This window comes from Copadichromis virginalis, linkage group LG6 (genome assembly GCF_057382275.1).
Source record: "Copadichromis virginalis isolate Kocher_CV1m ecotype Utaka linkage group LG6, C_Virginalis_male_GT1.1, whole genome shotgun sequence".
NCBI classification, from domain to species: Eukaryota; Metazoa; Chordata; class Actinopteri; order Cichliformes; family Cichlidae; genus Copadichromis; species Copadichromis virginalis.
The window spans coordinates 34,904,730-34,923,486 of record NC_140623.1 but is presented as its reverse complement, the minus strand read 5'-3'; the positions used below and the strand labels follow the sequence as shown (position 1 = coordinate 34,923,486).

The window sequence follows — 18,757 nt, the reverse complement described above, 5'->3', positions numbered from 1 at the left end:
CAAGGTGGAGAACTGGGCAGGGAGTTTTCTGTTACAGCTTTAAAGCGACATTTGTTTTCTGTTAAGGACCAGGGTTTGGTTTCTGCACACCCCTGTGAGGGAACTCTTATGGAATGTGTGTGTGTGTGTGTGTGTGCGCGTGCGTGCGTGCGTGCGTGCGTGCGTGCGTGCGTGCGTGTGTGCGTGTGTGTGTGTGTGAGGACTGTTAGTACCGTATGTATGTGTGCATATCTTTGTGCGTTTTTGTATTAATACTTTTTGTGTATGCTTTTATAAATACCTGCCGGTATAGTCATGATCACACCACCCATTTGGTATCTCACTGTAAATGGAAAGGCTCCAGATTTGATGTTTTTGCAAAGTGCTCGTATGAATGTTCCACCATAGGTCAACATTCATATGAGCACTTTGCAAAAACAAAAGTTTCCATGAGTCTCTTTCACTTTAAAATCCACATGATGATAAAATCAAGCTGTAGTAGAGTTAGTCCAAATGAAGCATTTAATCTCACAGCCTTTAACCTTACAGTGCTTTTTACAGATGAACAATTTGATTAATCTTCTGTTTGCAAAAGACTTTGCTGTAACGCCATGCATTTGTCTATACCGAACAGGTAAAGTTTTTAAACAGCTATTTTCTAAAGGCAAAAAAGAATAATAAATGATTGTGGACTATTTAATTTAATTTATGACCAATGTTTTTCAGTAACATGTTAATTTGTCACTGTGATGGCTCTCAGTTAGATAAAAAGAATGTGTAATAAATAAATGTGTTACTGGGTGCTGAATGCATTAAACCAGCCTTGACCCACTAACTAACATTGTTTTCTGTCTTTTCAGTCAAGAGAATACATCAGCACCCATTGTTCACTATTATCACACACAACATCCCCCCTCAGTCTTGTATCCTGTGTGCGTGTGCACGCGCGTGTGTGCGTGCGTGCGTGCGTGCGTGCGTGCGTACGTGTGTGTTTGCGTGTGTGTGTCCGCTCTTTTTGTTGGTTTTGGACTGTGTCACAGTTCTTGAGCGATGACACAGAGCCCCAACAAATTGTGCAAGCAACTTATGTGTTAGCACATGAATGTGTGGGTGGTTCAGTGTGCACACATGTGTGCGTTGTCGTTATCTCAGTGTTGGGCTCTGGCCAGTTTCTGTGCTCTAGCATCTGGTGTCAGCTGGGGGAGACGAAAGAGGCACAGGGGGATCAGTTTACAGTCAGAGGGAAAAGTAAATCATGCTTCTTTTGTACTTTGTTTAAGGGGCAGAATCTGGCCACTCTATATTTAGCTGGGTTACACAAGCTACTTAAAAAATTACAGATACAGATTTTTGTCTAGACTACATCTGTACCATTAGAAGCTCTTAATACTCATTTTAACCTTCAAACTAGAACTCACCTTTGCTTTAATTTACTTTTTTTACTTTTGTCATGTTATTTGACGAGCGCGGCAATGCCACTTTCATGCCTATGCCCAAAATATGATGCAAAAAAATCTCGATGGGTTGTTAATGCCTGCAAGACACGGGTCACATGACCAGAACTAGCCACAGAGCTATCAGTCCCTCTTACTTAAAATCTTGAAATGAATCAGTATTGCACAATTTATTAGGCGCATTGGAGTGAAACGTGCATCTTACTATAAATTCTACTTATGACATTTATAAAGATATAATTGTGGGCCAGAGTGCAGGAAAGCTGCTAGGCAACCAGCAGTAACTTTGCATGGTCAAAGTCAAGCAGCTAGCAGTAGCTTTCTGCTTAGAGTGCATATTTATATTTAAAGTGCACATGTGTAAGAAACCGCAATGGTCTTTTTAGAAAGTATGTGTCCTGCAAAACCTAAAGCATAAAGCACCTTCCAAATATGCACTTGTTTCCATCAGTTTGACAGCATCTTAATGTGTATGCTTCACGTCTGAGTTAAAGGCCTGGTCGGCACGCCCAAGATCCCAACTGTGCATGTCTGTGCGTATCCCAAAAGGATAAACAATAAAAACATACATTTTAAAATGTCCGCTTTGCCCCCATCTCCAAATCATTTTTGCACTTAGGTTAAAGCATTCCTCATGTATGATGGTTTTTTTGTCCTTTTAAAGGAAATAGATTATTTTTTAAGAGCCTGTATGCAAAGGGTGGGGTCAGGCACAGACATTTAGACAAACTTAACATTCAAAGGTGTGGTTACACTAAAGTTAGTGTTCTCTCTGTCACTGTCTTGTGAAGGTCTGAATAAAGCCCTGAGGGTCATTACAACAACGAAACAATGTGTATTTATGAGTAACAGAATGCTTCTGCGTCATCAGGTTGATGAAGCAATCAGTATTTCATATTCTTTTAAAAACAGCTAAGATTTAATCCTGCAGATCAGTTCATCTCCTTATCAGTTCTACTTTGTTTTTCCAAAACACCATTTAAGAAAAATAAGCCTTTGTGTAGCTGAAATAAGTTTGTTTTTGTTAAGTGTTAAAGACTAGGTGTTTATTATAGCCTTTTACGGTCTTTAAGTGTCTGTGAGTTACAGTTTTCCCTTGACTTGAGTGGAGATAAAGACATGTCTAGTCTATTTGTATAACCCTTAATCACCTTTAATATGTAGCGTCTCAGCGGGCGTGCCAGCACTCATATTATGAAAACAGTGAATGAAAGATAATTCCTCTAAACTAATATCCTCACAGTGAGTATGTAAAAAAACTCCCACTGGAAGCTCAAAGGGGAAAAAATGCACCAAACCCTGGGGGAGTTGGTGCTAGGTTTCTCATGAGCTCTGATCTTATACACAACATGCTGTCTAAACAACACTTGGAAAAAAGATTTTTAAACTGAGACTTCCTGGCATTGTAACCGATAAAGCATGAATCAAACCTGGCACAGGTGCTGAGAAATATGCAGGTACGGGCAGATTCATTACCAAAACAGATGAGTACACTTTAGAAACGTGTTAAAACAGAGTGGTTGACCTCATGTCTGACTTGGGTTGGTCAATCAAGCTGGGTGTTTTCACTAAAACCAAATTATGACTCATGTATTCACAGCAGGTTATAATCTCCATGACAGGCGACTCACACAGACACCTTTCTTCTTAATGTCCATTTTTATTTAAATATCAATGCAACCTTCAGTTACAATGTATTCACTATGGTGATGTGATGCATGTGACGACAATGTCTTCAGACCTGAGCTTCAAACTCAAATTGATGAGCTTTTTGTTATCAAGCTGATGATGATTGAGAACAAAGTCTATGCTCAATGTTTACTAAAACATCAGAATCAGAATCAGAATCAGAATGGGGTTTATTGCCAAATGTTGAGCAGGTTTACAACATTAGGAAATTGCTGCGGTGCTTCAGTGCAAACATAGTGTCATAAATAGCACTTAAATAGACATGGAAAAAAATAAAAGTAGGGATAAGAATTAAAAGTGCTACATATGTGCATGAGATATACATGAGATATATACATGAGAATAAGAATTAAGAGTGCTACGTTGAAAGATATATACATGAGTGCAGGTGGTGATCAGTGCCAAACATGGAATGATGCAGTGAACACAGCGTAGGGTCATGTGTTAGTGGTGGGAACAGTCATATGGTTATTGTTCATGTGTCCAACAGCAGAGGGGAAGAAACTGTTCTTGTGGCGAGAGGTTCTGGTGCGAATGGACCGGAGCCTCCTGCCTGAGGGGAGCAGGTCAAACAGACTGTGTCCAGGGTGAGAAGGGTCAGCTGAGATCCGAGCTGCACGCCGCAATGTCCTGGAGGTGTACAGGTCCTGCAAAGATGGGAGTCTGCAGCCAATCACCTTCTCAGCAGACATCCTCCAGAGTCCTCCATCAGTGGCCTAATAGATAAAGCTAAATCATTTAAATCCTGTTAGCCGCCCCTTCTACCTTTGTGGCAATCCTAAGGTGTCTGACCGTGTCCTTTATGATGCTTTTATTCATACTGAGTAATTTACTATCTCATCCAGTAAAAATATTACTCCACCTCCACCTACTTCAAAACCCTCAGGCAAATTGGCTTACTGCTTACTTGCCAAGAAGTCAACATGAAGATAAGATCATCTGATAAAGACTGTTTACAACCTGCAGCCTGTTCAGATAACACTCTGTTTCATGACTTGCTTGACAGCTTTTGTGACTATTTTTCTATCACAGTATTGCTTTTCTTTCTTCTGTGTATATCATGATAAAAGTTCATGAAACAACAATGCACTCTACTACCTGCAGTCTTGAACTTCATTTTATTCGTCTGAATGAAAATCTGTTTTCTGGCTATGTTACAGTCTTTCATTGAGGTCCCACAGTTGCATTTCGTTTTAATAATGTAGACTGACTGATATGAAATTGCACTTTTTTTTAAATGCTTATTTTTAAAATAATAGTCCGATCAAGATTAACTCAATTTGAGCTGTATGTGGCTCTTAGACTAAAATTCATTACCCATGTTTTAAGTCCTTACATCTAAAATAAACCACAAATAATGACTGCATAGTGAAGCAAACTTGCAGCTAACAGTAACAGGGGGAACAATAAAGTGCTCCATTCATTGTGTTCAGTTTCCTTTTCTCAGCTGTAAGGACTAATGAGATGGTTTCTATTCAATGTTAAAACAAAAAGAGTCACAACCTAAGAACATGAGAGGAAGCCCACTGTTCTCCTCAAAGTTACCATAGACTCAAAACATCAAAATACTCCACTATTTGGAAGACTGTTTGTAGCATAGCAACTACAAGGATGGCAGTGTGCATGCGTCACTGTGTATACCTGAACCTTATCTATTGTATTCTGCAGTGTTCTGGATGGTTTGGATTCCTTTATCTGAACATAACCGAGCAAAGTGTCCTTGCCGTCAGTTTCGTTGTACAATGAGAATGACAGTTGGCTGGTGTTCCCATGTCTTTCACAACCAGGCTACTTTCTTTATTAATAATTGGCACATTATATCATATCAGTGCCATTTTATTCTTTTTTATTGCCTCTTGAAATCTATTGCACACATGAACCAAATAAAGTTTAATTATTGCCTTTTTATTTGTAGATTACACCAGATCAAATGTATCTCATCACACTCGTTTTTTAACACATCTCTTGTATTTGATACCTGCAAAGCATTTTATTCATCGGAGTTGGTTTTTACAACACGCTGTAGACAAACTGCAACGTTAACAACAGAATTATGGTGTATCCTCTTGTATTCTCTCAAGTGATGGACTTACACATGCATGTGTCAGACACGGGGACTTCTTCAAACTGGCCAGGTCATGTGAACTGCTGAAATCATTTAGCACTGTTTTAACAAAATGTTCACTTGTCCAGTATTTTGATTTAAGAGCAAAACTAATCAAATTCAGCTGCACCTTGTGATTTGTGATAACTAGCATCTACACTAACAGGTAAAGATATGCATGGAAGGTTAATAGATCACAGTTATGTCACCCGTTGGTGTGTAAAGATGCAGTTTAGTTTAACAGAAGAGAGGAAAGTGTTAGATGATTCAGCTAACTTTGTTGGCAAAATGCGGAAATCTGTATCGGTGCATCTATTAAAAGTACTATTTGGACCTGCATGAATGCAAATACTCCAGTTTCGCTTGCCAACAGGATATTAGTGCACTGGCCAGACAGAAAGCCATAATTCGAGCATTTCAGCACATGTTGGCATTCTAAATTAACCTCAAGTGGCCACGATAGGAAGTGCGATTTTTGGCACTTAATCAATGGAACATTGTTCAGGTCGAGGTTGCTCAGTAAACACAGAAAAATACAATAAACAGTGTCTGTGATAGGCTCATTATTGTCATGTTACCATGCTGATGCTGGCAATACAACTAAAGCAATGGGACAAAAGACATGGTTGAAAACAAAAGTAAAGCTGTAATTAAGTAATTCTTATTAGTTTCAGCATCTGGTGTGCAGTTGTTTTCAGGGAATACAAATTTAATAATTCAAGGTATTTGTGCAGGATATACTGTGCAGCCTTACTGCACCAGAGTGTGTCAATATTAACTCAGTAATTAATGAGAACAGTGTCATTGCATGTTTGTCTGGATCTATCATCTATTAGGGAGCTACCAAGTTATATGAACAAATAAAGAAATAAATAAAACATCCTCAATGTCTAGCTATGAATGCAACTCCGTCTTGGTTACAGATATACAATGCACAAACAGTAGGGAGTGGAGCTCATTGCAGAGAAAGTATGAATCACAGTCTGTATGGAGCAACACAGTCCTTAAAGTCTCTAAATGTACCACACCCTTCCACAGACATTATCAGATACACTTTAACTATCAGGTCTGTACCACACCATCAGCAATATTTCTGACAAAGGTCCTGGGCTAATTTATTGACTGAAAATTCAAAGTGTGAGTGTACCAACCTGTGTGTATATCTATATGGTGGATTTTGTGTGCTCGGTTTATATTCCCTCTCTCATCATGCAGTAAATCATCAGCTGTGCATAGACTCACTCATGTCCATTCATCAACAGTAGTTTGAGCAAACTGAAGTGTGTTGACCCACCATGGTTCATTCCAGCAGTGAAGCCACTGTTCAATGTTTTAAAGGGGAGCTTCTTCTCTTCTCAAAGTACTACAAGCACTTTCTGGATTCTACTTAATTACCTCAGAGTTTGGTAGGTGCAGCTAATTTAGTGCACCTAAAGCTACCCTCTGCAGAAAATGAAGGAAAGAAAAGTACAATTTAACTTCCATCTGCTTACATGCTTGGTCTGTTGTCTATTCTAAAAACATCTAATATATAAAGAAACTAATAGAACATAAAAAGATTAGACACAGAGACACAAGGAGAAGGTCAGATAAGGTCTTGTTGGGCTAATGTACTCTCACAGGGCCACACCCTGCATACAGGTGAGATTCTCAGTAGAAGTGCACCATCTAGCGATATCCAAAGGTATCACTTTTGTATCACACACAGAACTGCTCACTGTGTAGATTATTAAGCATGTTTTCAGTGACTCACCCTGCCACACCCAAAGGGGTCATGAAAGTTGTGTAAAGTGAGAGCAGCAGGTATGCTAAACTTAATTTTCCAAAAGACAGTTCGTCATCATCTTCCTCTCTTATTGAGGCATCTGATAGATAAATACAATCAATGATAAAAGGAAATTGATGCTGTAACATTATTAGTTTAATAATAGATAATCTTGCAGTTAAAACATGAATATCACGTCACAAAACAGGCACACAGTCTTGCTCTTCCCTGAGACGCACAGAGTCACATACAAAGTGTGTAACTATTCAGCACACGCTCATTCGCAAGTATGCACAGAGTATCCAACATGTAATGACAGCTGCAGAATGTTTCTGATTTAATGACTAAAAGAAGCTGAAGAGTAAAAAGAAAAAAGGTGCACAGTGGAGCTCTGGATCTTTATTGCAAGTCAAAATGTGGGTTCCTTTTGCTCTGTCTGCCTGGTCTTCTTGTTGAAACAGCAAAATTAAGTGGGTGTGGAGAGCTGATGGAAGGTGGTGAGCCCATGCTTGGTCAGGATTGGTCTAAAGTTGAATCTTGTAAATTCTTCTCTTGCCCACCCCTTTAAACACTGGATGATCATTTAACCATACGATATAATCATTTAGATCCATTGCTATCTCAGATTTGGGATCAGTGGGATTTAAACTGATAATGCTGTGACATTGGAATTCACTCTTCCATAAATCAATTACATTTACCCTCGTTGAACAGCTGCTGTTACCATCTATGAACTCTTATTTTCAAAAAAGAAGTTTTTCAACTTTTTAAAAAGCATGCAAGTGTGCCTTGATATGCAATCAGATATACAAATCAGTGAACCTGTAGTAACACCACAAGGCATTGGCGGGAAGTGCGACATTATTCTCATGTTAAACTGAACTAAAAGATCTTTCAACAGTGACCTGAGGAAAAGTTTTTGAAAGGATTATGCTGTCAATCAACATGAGCTCAGTCATGTGAAATGTTTTCAAAGTCTTGATGACATCATGTGAAAAACTGAATACACCCTATGATTTAATAGCTTGTTGAACCACCTTAAACAGGAATAACAATAAAACAGCTGGTATTTGTATGACCTTATCAGTCTTTCACACTGTTGTGGAGGAACTTAGACCCGCTCTTCTTTAGAGATTGCTTCAATTCATATGGTCTATGCGTAATCGTTTATGCACAGCTCTGTCAGTCTGACTACAGCATTTCAGTCCAGATGGGGACTGTATTTCAACTGGAACATTGCAACCCCTTGATTCTTTTCTTTTTCAGCCATTCTGTTGTAGATTTGCATGTATGCTTGGGATTATTGTCTTGCTGCATGACCCAGCTTGTGCAAAACTTTAGCTTTTGGACAGTTAGCTTCACATTTGACTGTAGAATACTTTACTCTTTTCAGAAAGAAGAGGATGTAGAGTCTGACATGCAGCTCAGGGTTTTTTTACCGTTTCTCTGAGCTTTGCACAATCAGGGCTTTGGGTGAATTTTATGCGAGTTTCACTCAAGGAAAGATTGAAGCATTTTGTTACCACATAACTGAATACTCCAGACCAGCATACTAACAAGATTAGCTTTTTTTAAAGGTCGTCACACTTGTTGATGATGCTAAACGGAGATATAACACACACACAAACAACACAGTCTAAAATTGGACTACTAAGTCAAGTGTTTAAAACAGGAATCACCTCATCAATAATAATATTATTTATTAAAAAATATAGTTTGTAGTTTCTGTGCTTCTAATGCTACTTTCTCTCTTGCAAAACAGACTGAGACTGACTGTCATTCCTTAGATGCAAATCAACCATCACTCATTCCTTTTTCTGGCCTCTCCCAGCTTATCGGTGTGACTGCTGAATGAGGAAGCTGAAGAGCTCAAATGATGGCAGAGAGGCAGCCAGGCTATGTGACTGAATGATGATAGGTTGGTGGGGGGAGGGGGTACAAGGTGATTGTTTTCTCTCATGAGTATGGCCTGATAACTACAAACCAGTAAAACCAGCTGGCGCATTCTCGATAGGTTAACATCTTACTTTTGCAAGTTGTTTATGCAATTAGTGAAACATATTACATTTATCAGTATCCTACTTGTTGTGGGCCCAAAAGATTGCTAATACTTTTATAAGACAATCAGCTATAAGCGCTAATTAAACATAAATTTCTATTAGGTATACTTTCTCTAAAATGCCAGAGACATTCCACTTAGGACATGTTTGTGTTTTAGTGTCTCGCTCTGTGGATCTTACTTGATGCCCCATCAGCAAATTAACATACTCACAATGGCAGTGGTGACAAGATAATGTTTGGCAGGTGTAATGTTTACCATGTTCAACCTCTTAGCTTAGCATGATCACTTAATTGAGCTTCTGGCTGTGTATTTGCCTACCCTAAGATATATTACATTTTAATAGTCATTTTTATTTAAAAAAAAAATTAGCAAACAAGATTTAAAATTGCTAATTAACACAGAACTGCTGGTGGCTCGCGGGATCAGCCCTGTGCTAGATTTTCCTTCCCTTTGTATTTTCTCCTGTTCTGAAATTTGGAGTTTCTTGTACAGACAAGTGCTGCATGCTCTTGTCTGTGTGATCACTTAAAATATAAACACATCCATTCATTTATTGTGTTACAGTTACATTGTGTAAGTTTTAATTAATACAGTCTTTTGTCTATTGCCTAGAAGCTTATGTGGCAAAAATAACGTCAGCTGACATAGAGTACCACACAGGTGAAATTATCGCTGGTATGTGTTATTTTTGTCACTGCTATGAGTAAGTAGGGTGAGTGACTATTTTACAGGATAGCTACACACTGCAGTCTCTTAGGATTAAAAGAACCTAAACTTTCACTGTTTTATACATTCTCTGTAACTCTGGAGTACTTAACAAGACATTTAACATTTTAACAAACTGCAGTTTATATCATTCTTATTTCATATCCACACTTCAGTGTAATGCAATTCCACCCTAGGATAAACAAAGTATTCAGATTTGGATTTTGAAATGTATGTTTTTCTCATACCAACATCTAAGCAAACAAAAGGGGGGGGGCAAAAAACAAACTGATGAAAGGATTATCTAGAAAAAGGAATTTTCAACTTATCACTGTGCTTTCACTGAGTTGCAACAAAATGTGGAATCACAAGTTTGACCTGAAAAGAGGTGAATGAACCCCTGCCCACTGGTCACCACACCCATGGTGATGGAGAGATTGCATAGAGGGGTGGGGGGGTTGAGCTGTCAACTGCATTCTTACCTTTCAGCGTATGCAAGGCCCATCCCACTTTGGCAACTATATAACCACAATGCCAAAGTTAGGCACTCAGCTGCAGATCAACTCCAGTTATCCTACTTGGTTCACATCAAGACCCTTCAACATGTCTATGAGGACAAGAAGCTTCAAGCAGAACACCATGAGTGTATATGGTGGAGCAGGAGGTCGTGGAGTCCGTATCTCTTCATCCCAGATGAGCTGTGGAACACCAAGCTTGAATCTTGCTGATGGTCTCGACCTCCATGTTGGGGCCAATGAGAAGGCCACCATGCAGAACCTGAATGACCGTCTGGCGTCATACCTGGATAAGGTGCGCAAGCTGGAGAAGGAGAATGAGCACCTGGAGAACCTGATCCGGGAGTGGTACCAGAGCAGAAACGTGGTCTCCCGTGACTACTCGGGTTACTTCGCCACCATCGAGGATCTGAAGGAAAAGGTAAGAGAAAAGATACAGATAAGAGTCTGCCTGAGCAATTCCTGCTTGTCAATGTTCATTGTAAGTGTAACAGAAGAGGTATCTTTTGGTATCTAACTTTTCAGTTAGATGAGCTCATTCATCATTGTCAAAGATTTAGATACTGACCCATAAGTTAAGTTAAGTCCTGAATATTACAATGTTAATTACACAGAGAAGCAGCACAGGTGTAGAGAGGAACTCAAATGTTGTTACCTGAAGTAAGAGCTTGATTGTTTTCTGACTGTTTCCATGTGTTTTTGCCCACTCATAGATTTGTATTGCCTCCATGCTCAATGCCAAGACCATCCTGGACATTGACAATGCAAAACTGGCTGCTGATGATTTTAAAGTGAAGTGAGTGTGCCCTCTGTATGTTTATAACCCTTCTACATTCACATGTACACATGTCTGACTCACAGCTTCTGATTGTGATAACCTGCTGACTTGTCCATCTGCCATTTTGTGTGAAATTCACTCAGGTATGAAAGCGAGCTGGCCATGAGACTGGCAGTGGAAGCAGACATTGCTGGTCTGAGGAAGCTAACGGATGATCTTAACCTATTGAGGCTGGATCTGGAGAATCAGTATGAAACCCTGAAGGAAGACGTCATTAGCCTCAAGAAAAACCACGAAGAGGCGAGTTTACTGAGAGGGCAACCTTATGAGATCACATCTGTTTTTCATTGCAAGCTTTTGTGGCTGGCTGTTCATAATTCACACATGACCCATGTTTTACCCCTGATAATACAGAGGAAATGCAGTGTTAGGTTCATGCTTTTATAAACAGCTCTGCCACCTTCTCCTTTTCCCTTTGCTGCCCCTCTTCTCTCTGCACACTTCCATGTATTCTTCTCTTTCTCCATTACCTCATTGCTTCTGTTTGTTCAACACCCGCACCCACCACACACACATGAACACACATGCAGATTAAAGAGCCAAAAACACGCATGACTATCATAACAACAGGTAGATTATTTTGAGGATTTGTGATTTTTTTGTGAAATATTTTGTGAAATTTTATTGCCCTTTGACCTCTGCAGGATGTGGTTCTACTGAGGACTCAGATGGGTGGCCAGGTTAATGTATCCGTGGACGCTTCTCCCTCTCGAGACCTTAACGAGGCTATAGCAGAGATCAGGCAGCACTACGAGGGTGTGATTGCAAAGAACAGCAAAGAGCTCGAATTGTGGTATCAAAACAAGGTGAGAAGTGAAGTTATTATTATTATTATTATTATTTCCATGAAGTGATCTTTCAACTGGAGTGAAACATATTATGATGTTGTGTTTCTGCTCAGATTGCAGAAGTGGAGCAGGAAGTGCAAACACAAACTGAGGTTCTGGTCACAACACGAAGAGAGATTACAGAGCTGAGGAACACTCTCCAGAGACTGGAGATTGAACTGCAGGGCCATTTGACCATGGTAACACACATCAGTTTAATGTCACTGGAACTGATGTCATTTTATCTGTCCATTAAGTATGACGGGAATGTTTGCAGTATGTCACACAATTGCTGACTGCCTATTCACTGAACAATTTTCTTCTGAAACTCAAACAGAAAACATCTCTAGAGGGAACTCTGGCAGAGACCCAGGGACGCTATGCCATGAAGCTAACAAACCTTCAGAATATGGTCAAAAGCCTGGAGGATCAGCTTTCCCAGATCCACAGCAGTATCACCGACAACAAGCACAAATATGACATGTTGCTGGATCTCAAGACCAGGCTGGAGATGGAGATTGCAGAGTACAGGAGGCTGCTGGATGGGGAGGATGACAGGTAAGACCTAGTGAAGAGAAAGAGGCAGTGGAGAAAAATGAGAAAATATGATGAGAAAATCATGAGTCAGGGGAGAGAACATTAGAGACAGAGGGGGAAAAATCTACGTTTGTTGATTTTGTTGAAATTGTTTATGATATGAATGATTCAGACTAATGATTTCTCTCCCACCCCCCATCCGCACCAGCACTTATTGCAGCTCAAAAAAAGGCAAGAAAGGTTTTTTTTGTATCATTCGTATCATTTTTTTTTAATTGTCCAAATTATATCATAAATTTACATTAGATACAGTTTTAAGAAATGTCTTGAGAATTTATCATGTTTGTTTTTTCTCTTCTTTTCTTTAGTGGTCAAAAAGGTCATCACAGTGGTGGAGAAAATTGTGGATGGAAGGGTGGTGCAGACCAACGAGACTGTTGATAATCTGGGTCAATTTAGGGATGAATAGATAGAAGCTCGTGGAATATGGGATGAATGATCAAAAAATAAAGATCATGCAGTTGAATTAAAGTTTCATGTGTGGCGTCTACATAAATGTAAAATTATTATGTAGGTTTTCATCTCTTTTGTCACTTTATAGTAGATGTGCATGTGGCATTAGTCAGTGTGGTTTTATTTAACATATGTATGACATGAAAAACCAGAAATAACTGTCAATTTTGCAGCTTTAAGGTGAATTTAAGCCCCTTTTCTGTAGCCAATCTCCTTTCGTAACAATTTAAAGGGGTTGGTTTTATTAAGAAGCCACCCTTTTAAATTGTAATAATGCTTTAATTTAAGCAGACAGGCTTTGAGGTTATGACTGACAGCTGGGAAACTTTGACGTGGCTGTAGCTGTTAGCAGTCTGTTAAGCTTTGCCTCGGCAAATTTGAGTCACTCAAAGTCATGTATGTTGTGTTGGTGCCTGTTGAAGTATTTTAATGAAATTCCATCAATTTTCTCAACCACTTCTCCAATTCAGGGTTGTGGGGTAATGGGACTGGAACCCATCCCAGCTGTCAGGAGTGAAAAATGCAGTGAGAGAGACAGACATTTAGGCTTTAAAACAGGGGTTCACAAATCAGTGTCTTTTTACATTCAGTCTATGTTGACTACCAACATATTTTATCATAAATGTGGACAAAATAGGGTTTTATGTAATGTAAAGTCTTTTCTTGTTCCTTAAACCCCTGGTTAATCAAATTCAGTGAGTACCAAAAAACTGTAAGCTCAAACTAAACAACCTTTATACATATGAGACACTTCTTCTGACAAAAAATAAATTTATCTCTCCTGAAGACAAGTACAAGGAAAAAAATAACAAGCTGTTAAAATTAGTTTAGAGCAGGTACTAAACAAATTCTCAACCCCATCTCTACAAAGCTTGATTAATTCAATTCAATTTCAATTCAATTTTATTTATATAGCGCCAAATCACAACAAAAGTCGCCTCAAGGCTTTTTTTACTTCTTATAAACTTAGAAGTAAAATTGCAGAGTATAATAATAGTTTCTGCCTGGTGTAGGTACAGGGAGTGCCAGGAAAGAGTGGGTTAACCCTCTCAGGCTCAAATTAAACTTTTTGTTGCTAATGCACAACCAAGTCCTGCAGTGGTACTTCTGAGTAAAAAAAACTCATAAAATATGTATGTGGGGTAATCAGGTTGTTAGTTTTTAACTGTTGCAAATCGGCAACGCCTGCCTTGAGAGGGTTAATGATGGAGTGACATAATGATCAGTTTATAGTAAAGAGATTCAATGATAATAATAATGTTGTTTCTTCTGATTGCACAGACATTGTTTGCTTACACGCTTTAACAACTGTGTCTCTTTAGAGTTCACCTACCTGTGGATATACTAAGTTAGGTTTTTTGGGCATTTTGTCTCAGTGGACAACTTCTGTTCAGAACCAAAAACATTTACCCCAGAGGTTGCTATATTAAAGACACATTTAAAAGAAAAACATCACTTAGCTTATCAGTATCCTTACATTTTTAATGATCTTTCTAAAACCTAGACAAATGTCTTCTAGTGTTGATGCACACATTCCCTGCCCCCTAGTGGCAAAATGTTGGTTGATGCAGCTTTAATCACGTGTAATGAGACGGAGAAGTCTATCAGAATCCACATGGTGAACATTTTGCTCACATCACATATGTTAGGGGTGGGAAGAGCCATTAATTTTAATGAACAAAAACTTGTTGATTCTTGATGTCATACACACGTTTTCCCTCATCACAGGTGAGGACGACTCAGAGTACAGACAGTGGACTCTGGACTTTGTGGACTGGTGTCAGCAGAACCACCTGCTGATCAACGCTGGGAAAACCAAGGAGTTGGTAGTGGATTTCTGGAGATGCAGACCCACCACACTGACACCGGTGAACATCCAGGGAGTGGACATTGAGATAGTGGACTCTTATAGAGATAGTGGGTGCTCACCTGAATAATAAGCTAGACTGGAGCCACAACACCGATGCTCTTTACAGGAAGGGTCATTGCAGACTCTACCTGCTGAGGCGGCTGAGGTCATTTGGAGTACAGGGAGCGCTTCTATGACTCTGTGGTGGCATCTGTCATATTTTACAGTGTTGTATGTTGGAGCAGCAGTTTATCTGCAGCTGAGAGGAAGAGGTTGGATAAACTCATTAGGAAGGCCAGCTCTGTTCTGGGATGCACCCTGGACCCTGTGCAGGTGGTGGGAGACAGAAGGACTCTGGCCAAAATAACATCTCTAATGGACAGAGTCTCCCACCCCATGCATGTAGATGTTGCTGAACTGCAGAGCTCCTTCAGTGACAGACTGCTGCATCCTAGATGCATGAAGGAGCGTTTCTGCAGGTCCTTCCTCCCTGCAGCTGTCAGACAGTACAATCAGAACTGCTCCCAACAATCATAGATGTTTACATCAGCGCTGTATCTTGCACTATTTTATAAACCGATTCACACTATAACCAGGGATTGCCTCTTATCTGTATTTAATTTTATTTAATTTAATAACAGTATGGTACTCAGTTTTTGGTAACCATTGTCCTTCATGCAAATATGTAAAAAATGTGTATGTTTCTGTTCTGTCTTGTGTACTGTTTGTTTGTATATGTGTCTTTCTGGCTGTTGTAACACCCAAATTTCCCCCTGTGGGACAATTAAAGGATTATTCTATTCTGTTCTATTCTATTCTATTCTATTCCAAATATGAAATAAAGTCTAAATGCTGACTGTAACGTGTTTTTAAATGTTTTTGTGTCATCGTGTACTCAACAGGTTCAGAAATGTTTTACTTTATTGCTCTCTTTCTAAAGACTATAAAACATCTTAGGCTCATGTGTCATAATGGAAATTTTGAAAAGAGGCACAGTCCTGAGTAATCATTACTTTTAGCTTTTCTATCTAGCAAGATGGCCTCAGGCTGCAACTTTATATTTGCTGTTATGTTTAATTTAATTCTCAGCCAAGTTTGTATTGTCAAAATACTAATATTATCTTAGTATTCACCAATGTCATGAAATACCTTATGAAATATAAATATACCTTTTAAAAATACCTTCTTGGTTGATGAAAAACTGTGGAACTGTCACTATCATGACATTTGAAATTAAGTAAACACAAATAAGACAAAATTCAAGTCAGCAAACTGAGAGCCTTTTATTGCATCACGTTAGTATTTGAAGGATGTAGTAGCGACTTAGATGTGGAATTTGTGTACTCCAGAAGTTGTGCTGTGTTTGCTGTTTGAGACAGTTTAGGTACGGGTGGTGTGGGTACTTGAGGACACCACCTTGCCATCGCTTACTTCCTCAGTGATCACGACCACTTTTTTATTGGTGATGCTGGAAGATCCAGAGCTTTGGATGCTGTGAAAAGTACAGAGTTGGTGTTAAAATCAGTTTAAGATTTAAATTTGCAGAACTAGCTTATGGTGAAAGGGCTGAATTCTTCATTTTTCTTACCTGCCCTCTCCATCCAACAGCCTCCTATACTCTGCAATCTCCATTTCCAGGCGAGTTTTGATGTCGAGGAGCATCTTGTATTCTTGGCTCTGGCGATCAATATCAGCACGGAGCTGCATCAACTGTTCCTCCATGCCTGTCACTTGCATCTGGAGGCCTTGAAGCTTCATAGAATACCGTGCCTCTGTTTCAGCCAGAGAGTTTTCCAAACCTGCTTTCTATTGAAGAAAGGAAGGGGTAAAGAAAATCTGTCAAAAATCTGAAGCTGGGATTAGTGAATGAGTTCGAATAAAGCCAAATGATTTTATTTACCATGCTTAACTGTGACTGTAATTCAATCTCCAGGCCTTGCAATGTGCGACGGAGGTTAGTGATTTCTGTTTTGGATGTTTGCAGAATTTCTGTGTTCGCAGTCATCTCTTTGCTCAGCTCATCTGACTGCAACAGATATGAGACTCAATGCAAAGTTCATATATCACTAAATAACTTCGAACAACAATCTATGCATTGAAAATCAGATCTTCTTCAGTCTTACCTTTTGATCAAACCAAGCTTGAAGTTCTTTCTTTTTTTTGGCAGTTATAGATTCATATTGGTCACGGATCTCAGCCAAAACACTGTTCAGGTCTTGTTGTGGTGCTGCATCCACCTCCACATTGATCTGACCACTCATCTGGGTTCTCATTGCTGCCATTTCCTGGTGGACAAATGGTTCAGTATTTTAATTGAGTTGGTTGTATTGTACAGTTGAATAAATTTGTTCCATTTTTAATTTGCTTGAATGACTGTTCACTGTTTTCTACTGACCTCCTCGTGGTTTTTCTTAAGGAAAATGAGCTCCTCCTTGAGGCCTTCTATCTGCATCTCCAGGTCAGATCTGCATAGTGTCAGCTGATCCAATAGTCTCTTCAGCTCAGCAATATCTGCCTCTACTGATGTACGCATAGAAAGCTCGTTCTCATACCTGCAAGGCCACAAGTGATGAGATATTTCATCTCAACAGTTCTGTGTTTGTTTAGTGTAAATTAAAAATTCACAAGGTTCAACAGCATTTAACCACTACTATCCCTTACTTGGTTCTGAAGTCATCTGCTGCCAGTTTTGCATTCTCACAGGCCAGAAAGATGCCTCCATTGACAGAAATGGCATCCCGGATCTGTGTGATGATGAAATACCATTTTTTAAATAACTACTACATGTCTTTATATTTGTGCAAACATTAAAAACAACTGATTCTGACTTATATTTTGAAAGCAACTTCTTAAAGTTCATGCATTTCATAATAAATTAAAACGTGGTGTAGCATTCAGATTCACTACTCATGTGACATACCTTATCTCGCAGGTCAGCAATAGTGGCCTCATAAGCTGAGTAGTCACGGGCTGAAGGGGAGGTCTTATTTTCCAAGAACTGCCTGATCTTGAGCTCAAGTTCACCGTTGGCCTTCTCAAGCTTGCGCACTTTCTCCAAGTAGGAGGCCAGGCGGTCATTCAGGTTCTGCATGGTGGCCTTTTCATTGGCACCAACATTGATATCCCCGCCGCCAAAACCTGCACCACCACCAAAGGCTGCACCACCACCAAAGCCTGAACCGCCGCCAAAGGCTGCACCGCTACCAAAACCTCCACCACCACCTCCACTGGAAAAACCAAAACCACCACCACCACCAGAAACCGAAATTCTTGCTCCGTGTCCACCTGCACCACCGTGCACGCTTCTAGCATACATCCTTTGGACACTGCCTCCACCTCCACCTATGCCTGAACCTCCAAAGCGCCCAGAATAACTGCTATTGGATGTTGACAAAGACAGCATTGTGAAGGTTGCTCAGGTGGTCTGACTGCCTTGAACAGACGGAGATGGCTGAGATGCACAGCTCTGCTGCTGGACCCTTTTTATGCTGCAAAAAGCTGCTGCTGCCTTCAGTGTGGGTGGTGTCATGCAGGCACAAAGGGAGGAGCATTACCTAAAATGGGTGTTCAGCCCAAGTGTTCACACAGATATGCATTTTGTGCAATCATAAAAAGGAGAAAGTAGGATTAAGTATTTACTGCATTTGTAAGGTATCCAAATTTTACAACTGGCTTCAATTCATGCTGAATATTGTCATTATTTCATTCAATATTATTCTGTATTCCGTTGTTCGATATTATTGTGCATAAGGACACCAGTATCTTTATTATTGCAGAACGTTGTGTAAATTGTAAAACAGCCACACCCATCAACATGTGCCTCAAGTTAGTTATACAGTTAAAACTGTTCTGTCAGGTGATGGGACCTCATTAATTTTGTAGCATAATTTTTGAAAAAAAGAGCCAAACCAGGCAAGCCA

At 39.6% G+C, this 18,757-nt stretch overlaps 2 protein-coding genes across 2 annotated transcripts; one reads left to right on the top strand and one right to left on the bottom strand.

Annotated features, from left to right (window-relative positions):
• The first annotated feature begins 10,060 nt into the window (after positions 1-10,060).
• On the top strand, positions 10,061-13,006 carry krt98 (keratin 98). Its single transcript, XM_085460130.1, has 8 exons — positions 10,061-10,694; positions 10,987-11,069; positions 11,195-11,351; positions 11,756-11,917; positions 12,013-12,138; positions 12,276-12,496; positions 12,684-12,706; positions 12,844-13,006. The coding sequence occupies exons 1-8, from the start codon at positions 10,251-10,253 to the stop codon at positions 12,942-12,944; spliced, it is 1,317 nt and encodes a 438-aa protein (XP_085316256.1). The 5' UTR covers positions 10,061-10,250; the 3' UTR covers positions 12,945-13,006.
• A 3,089-nt stretch (positions 13,007-16,095) lies between these two features.
• On the bottom strand, positions 16,096-18,320 carry LOC146708306 (keratin, type I cytoskeletal 50 kDa-like). Its single transcript, XM_085460128.1, has 7 exons — positions 17,758-18,320; positions 17,499-17,581; positions 17,233-17,389; positions 16,961-17,122; positions 16,738-16,863; positions 16,426-16,643; positions 16,096-16,329 (listed from the first exon to the last, which is right to left on the bottom strand). The coding sequence occupies exons 1-7, from the start codon at positions 18,238-18,240 to the stop codon at positions 16,218-16,220; spliced, it is 1,341 nt and encodes a 446-aa protein (XP_085316254.1). The 5' UTR covers positions 18,241-18,320; the 3' UTR covers positions 16,096-16,217.
• Positions 18,321-18,757: the final 437 nt, after the last annotated feature.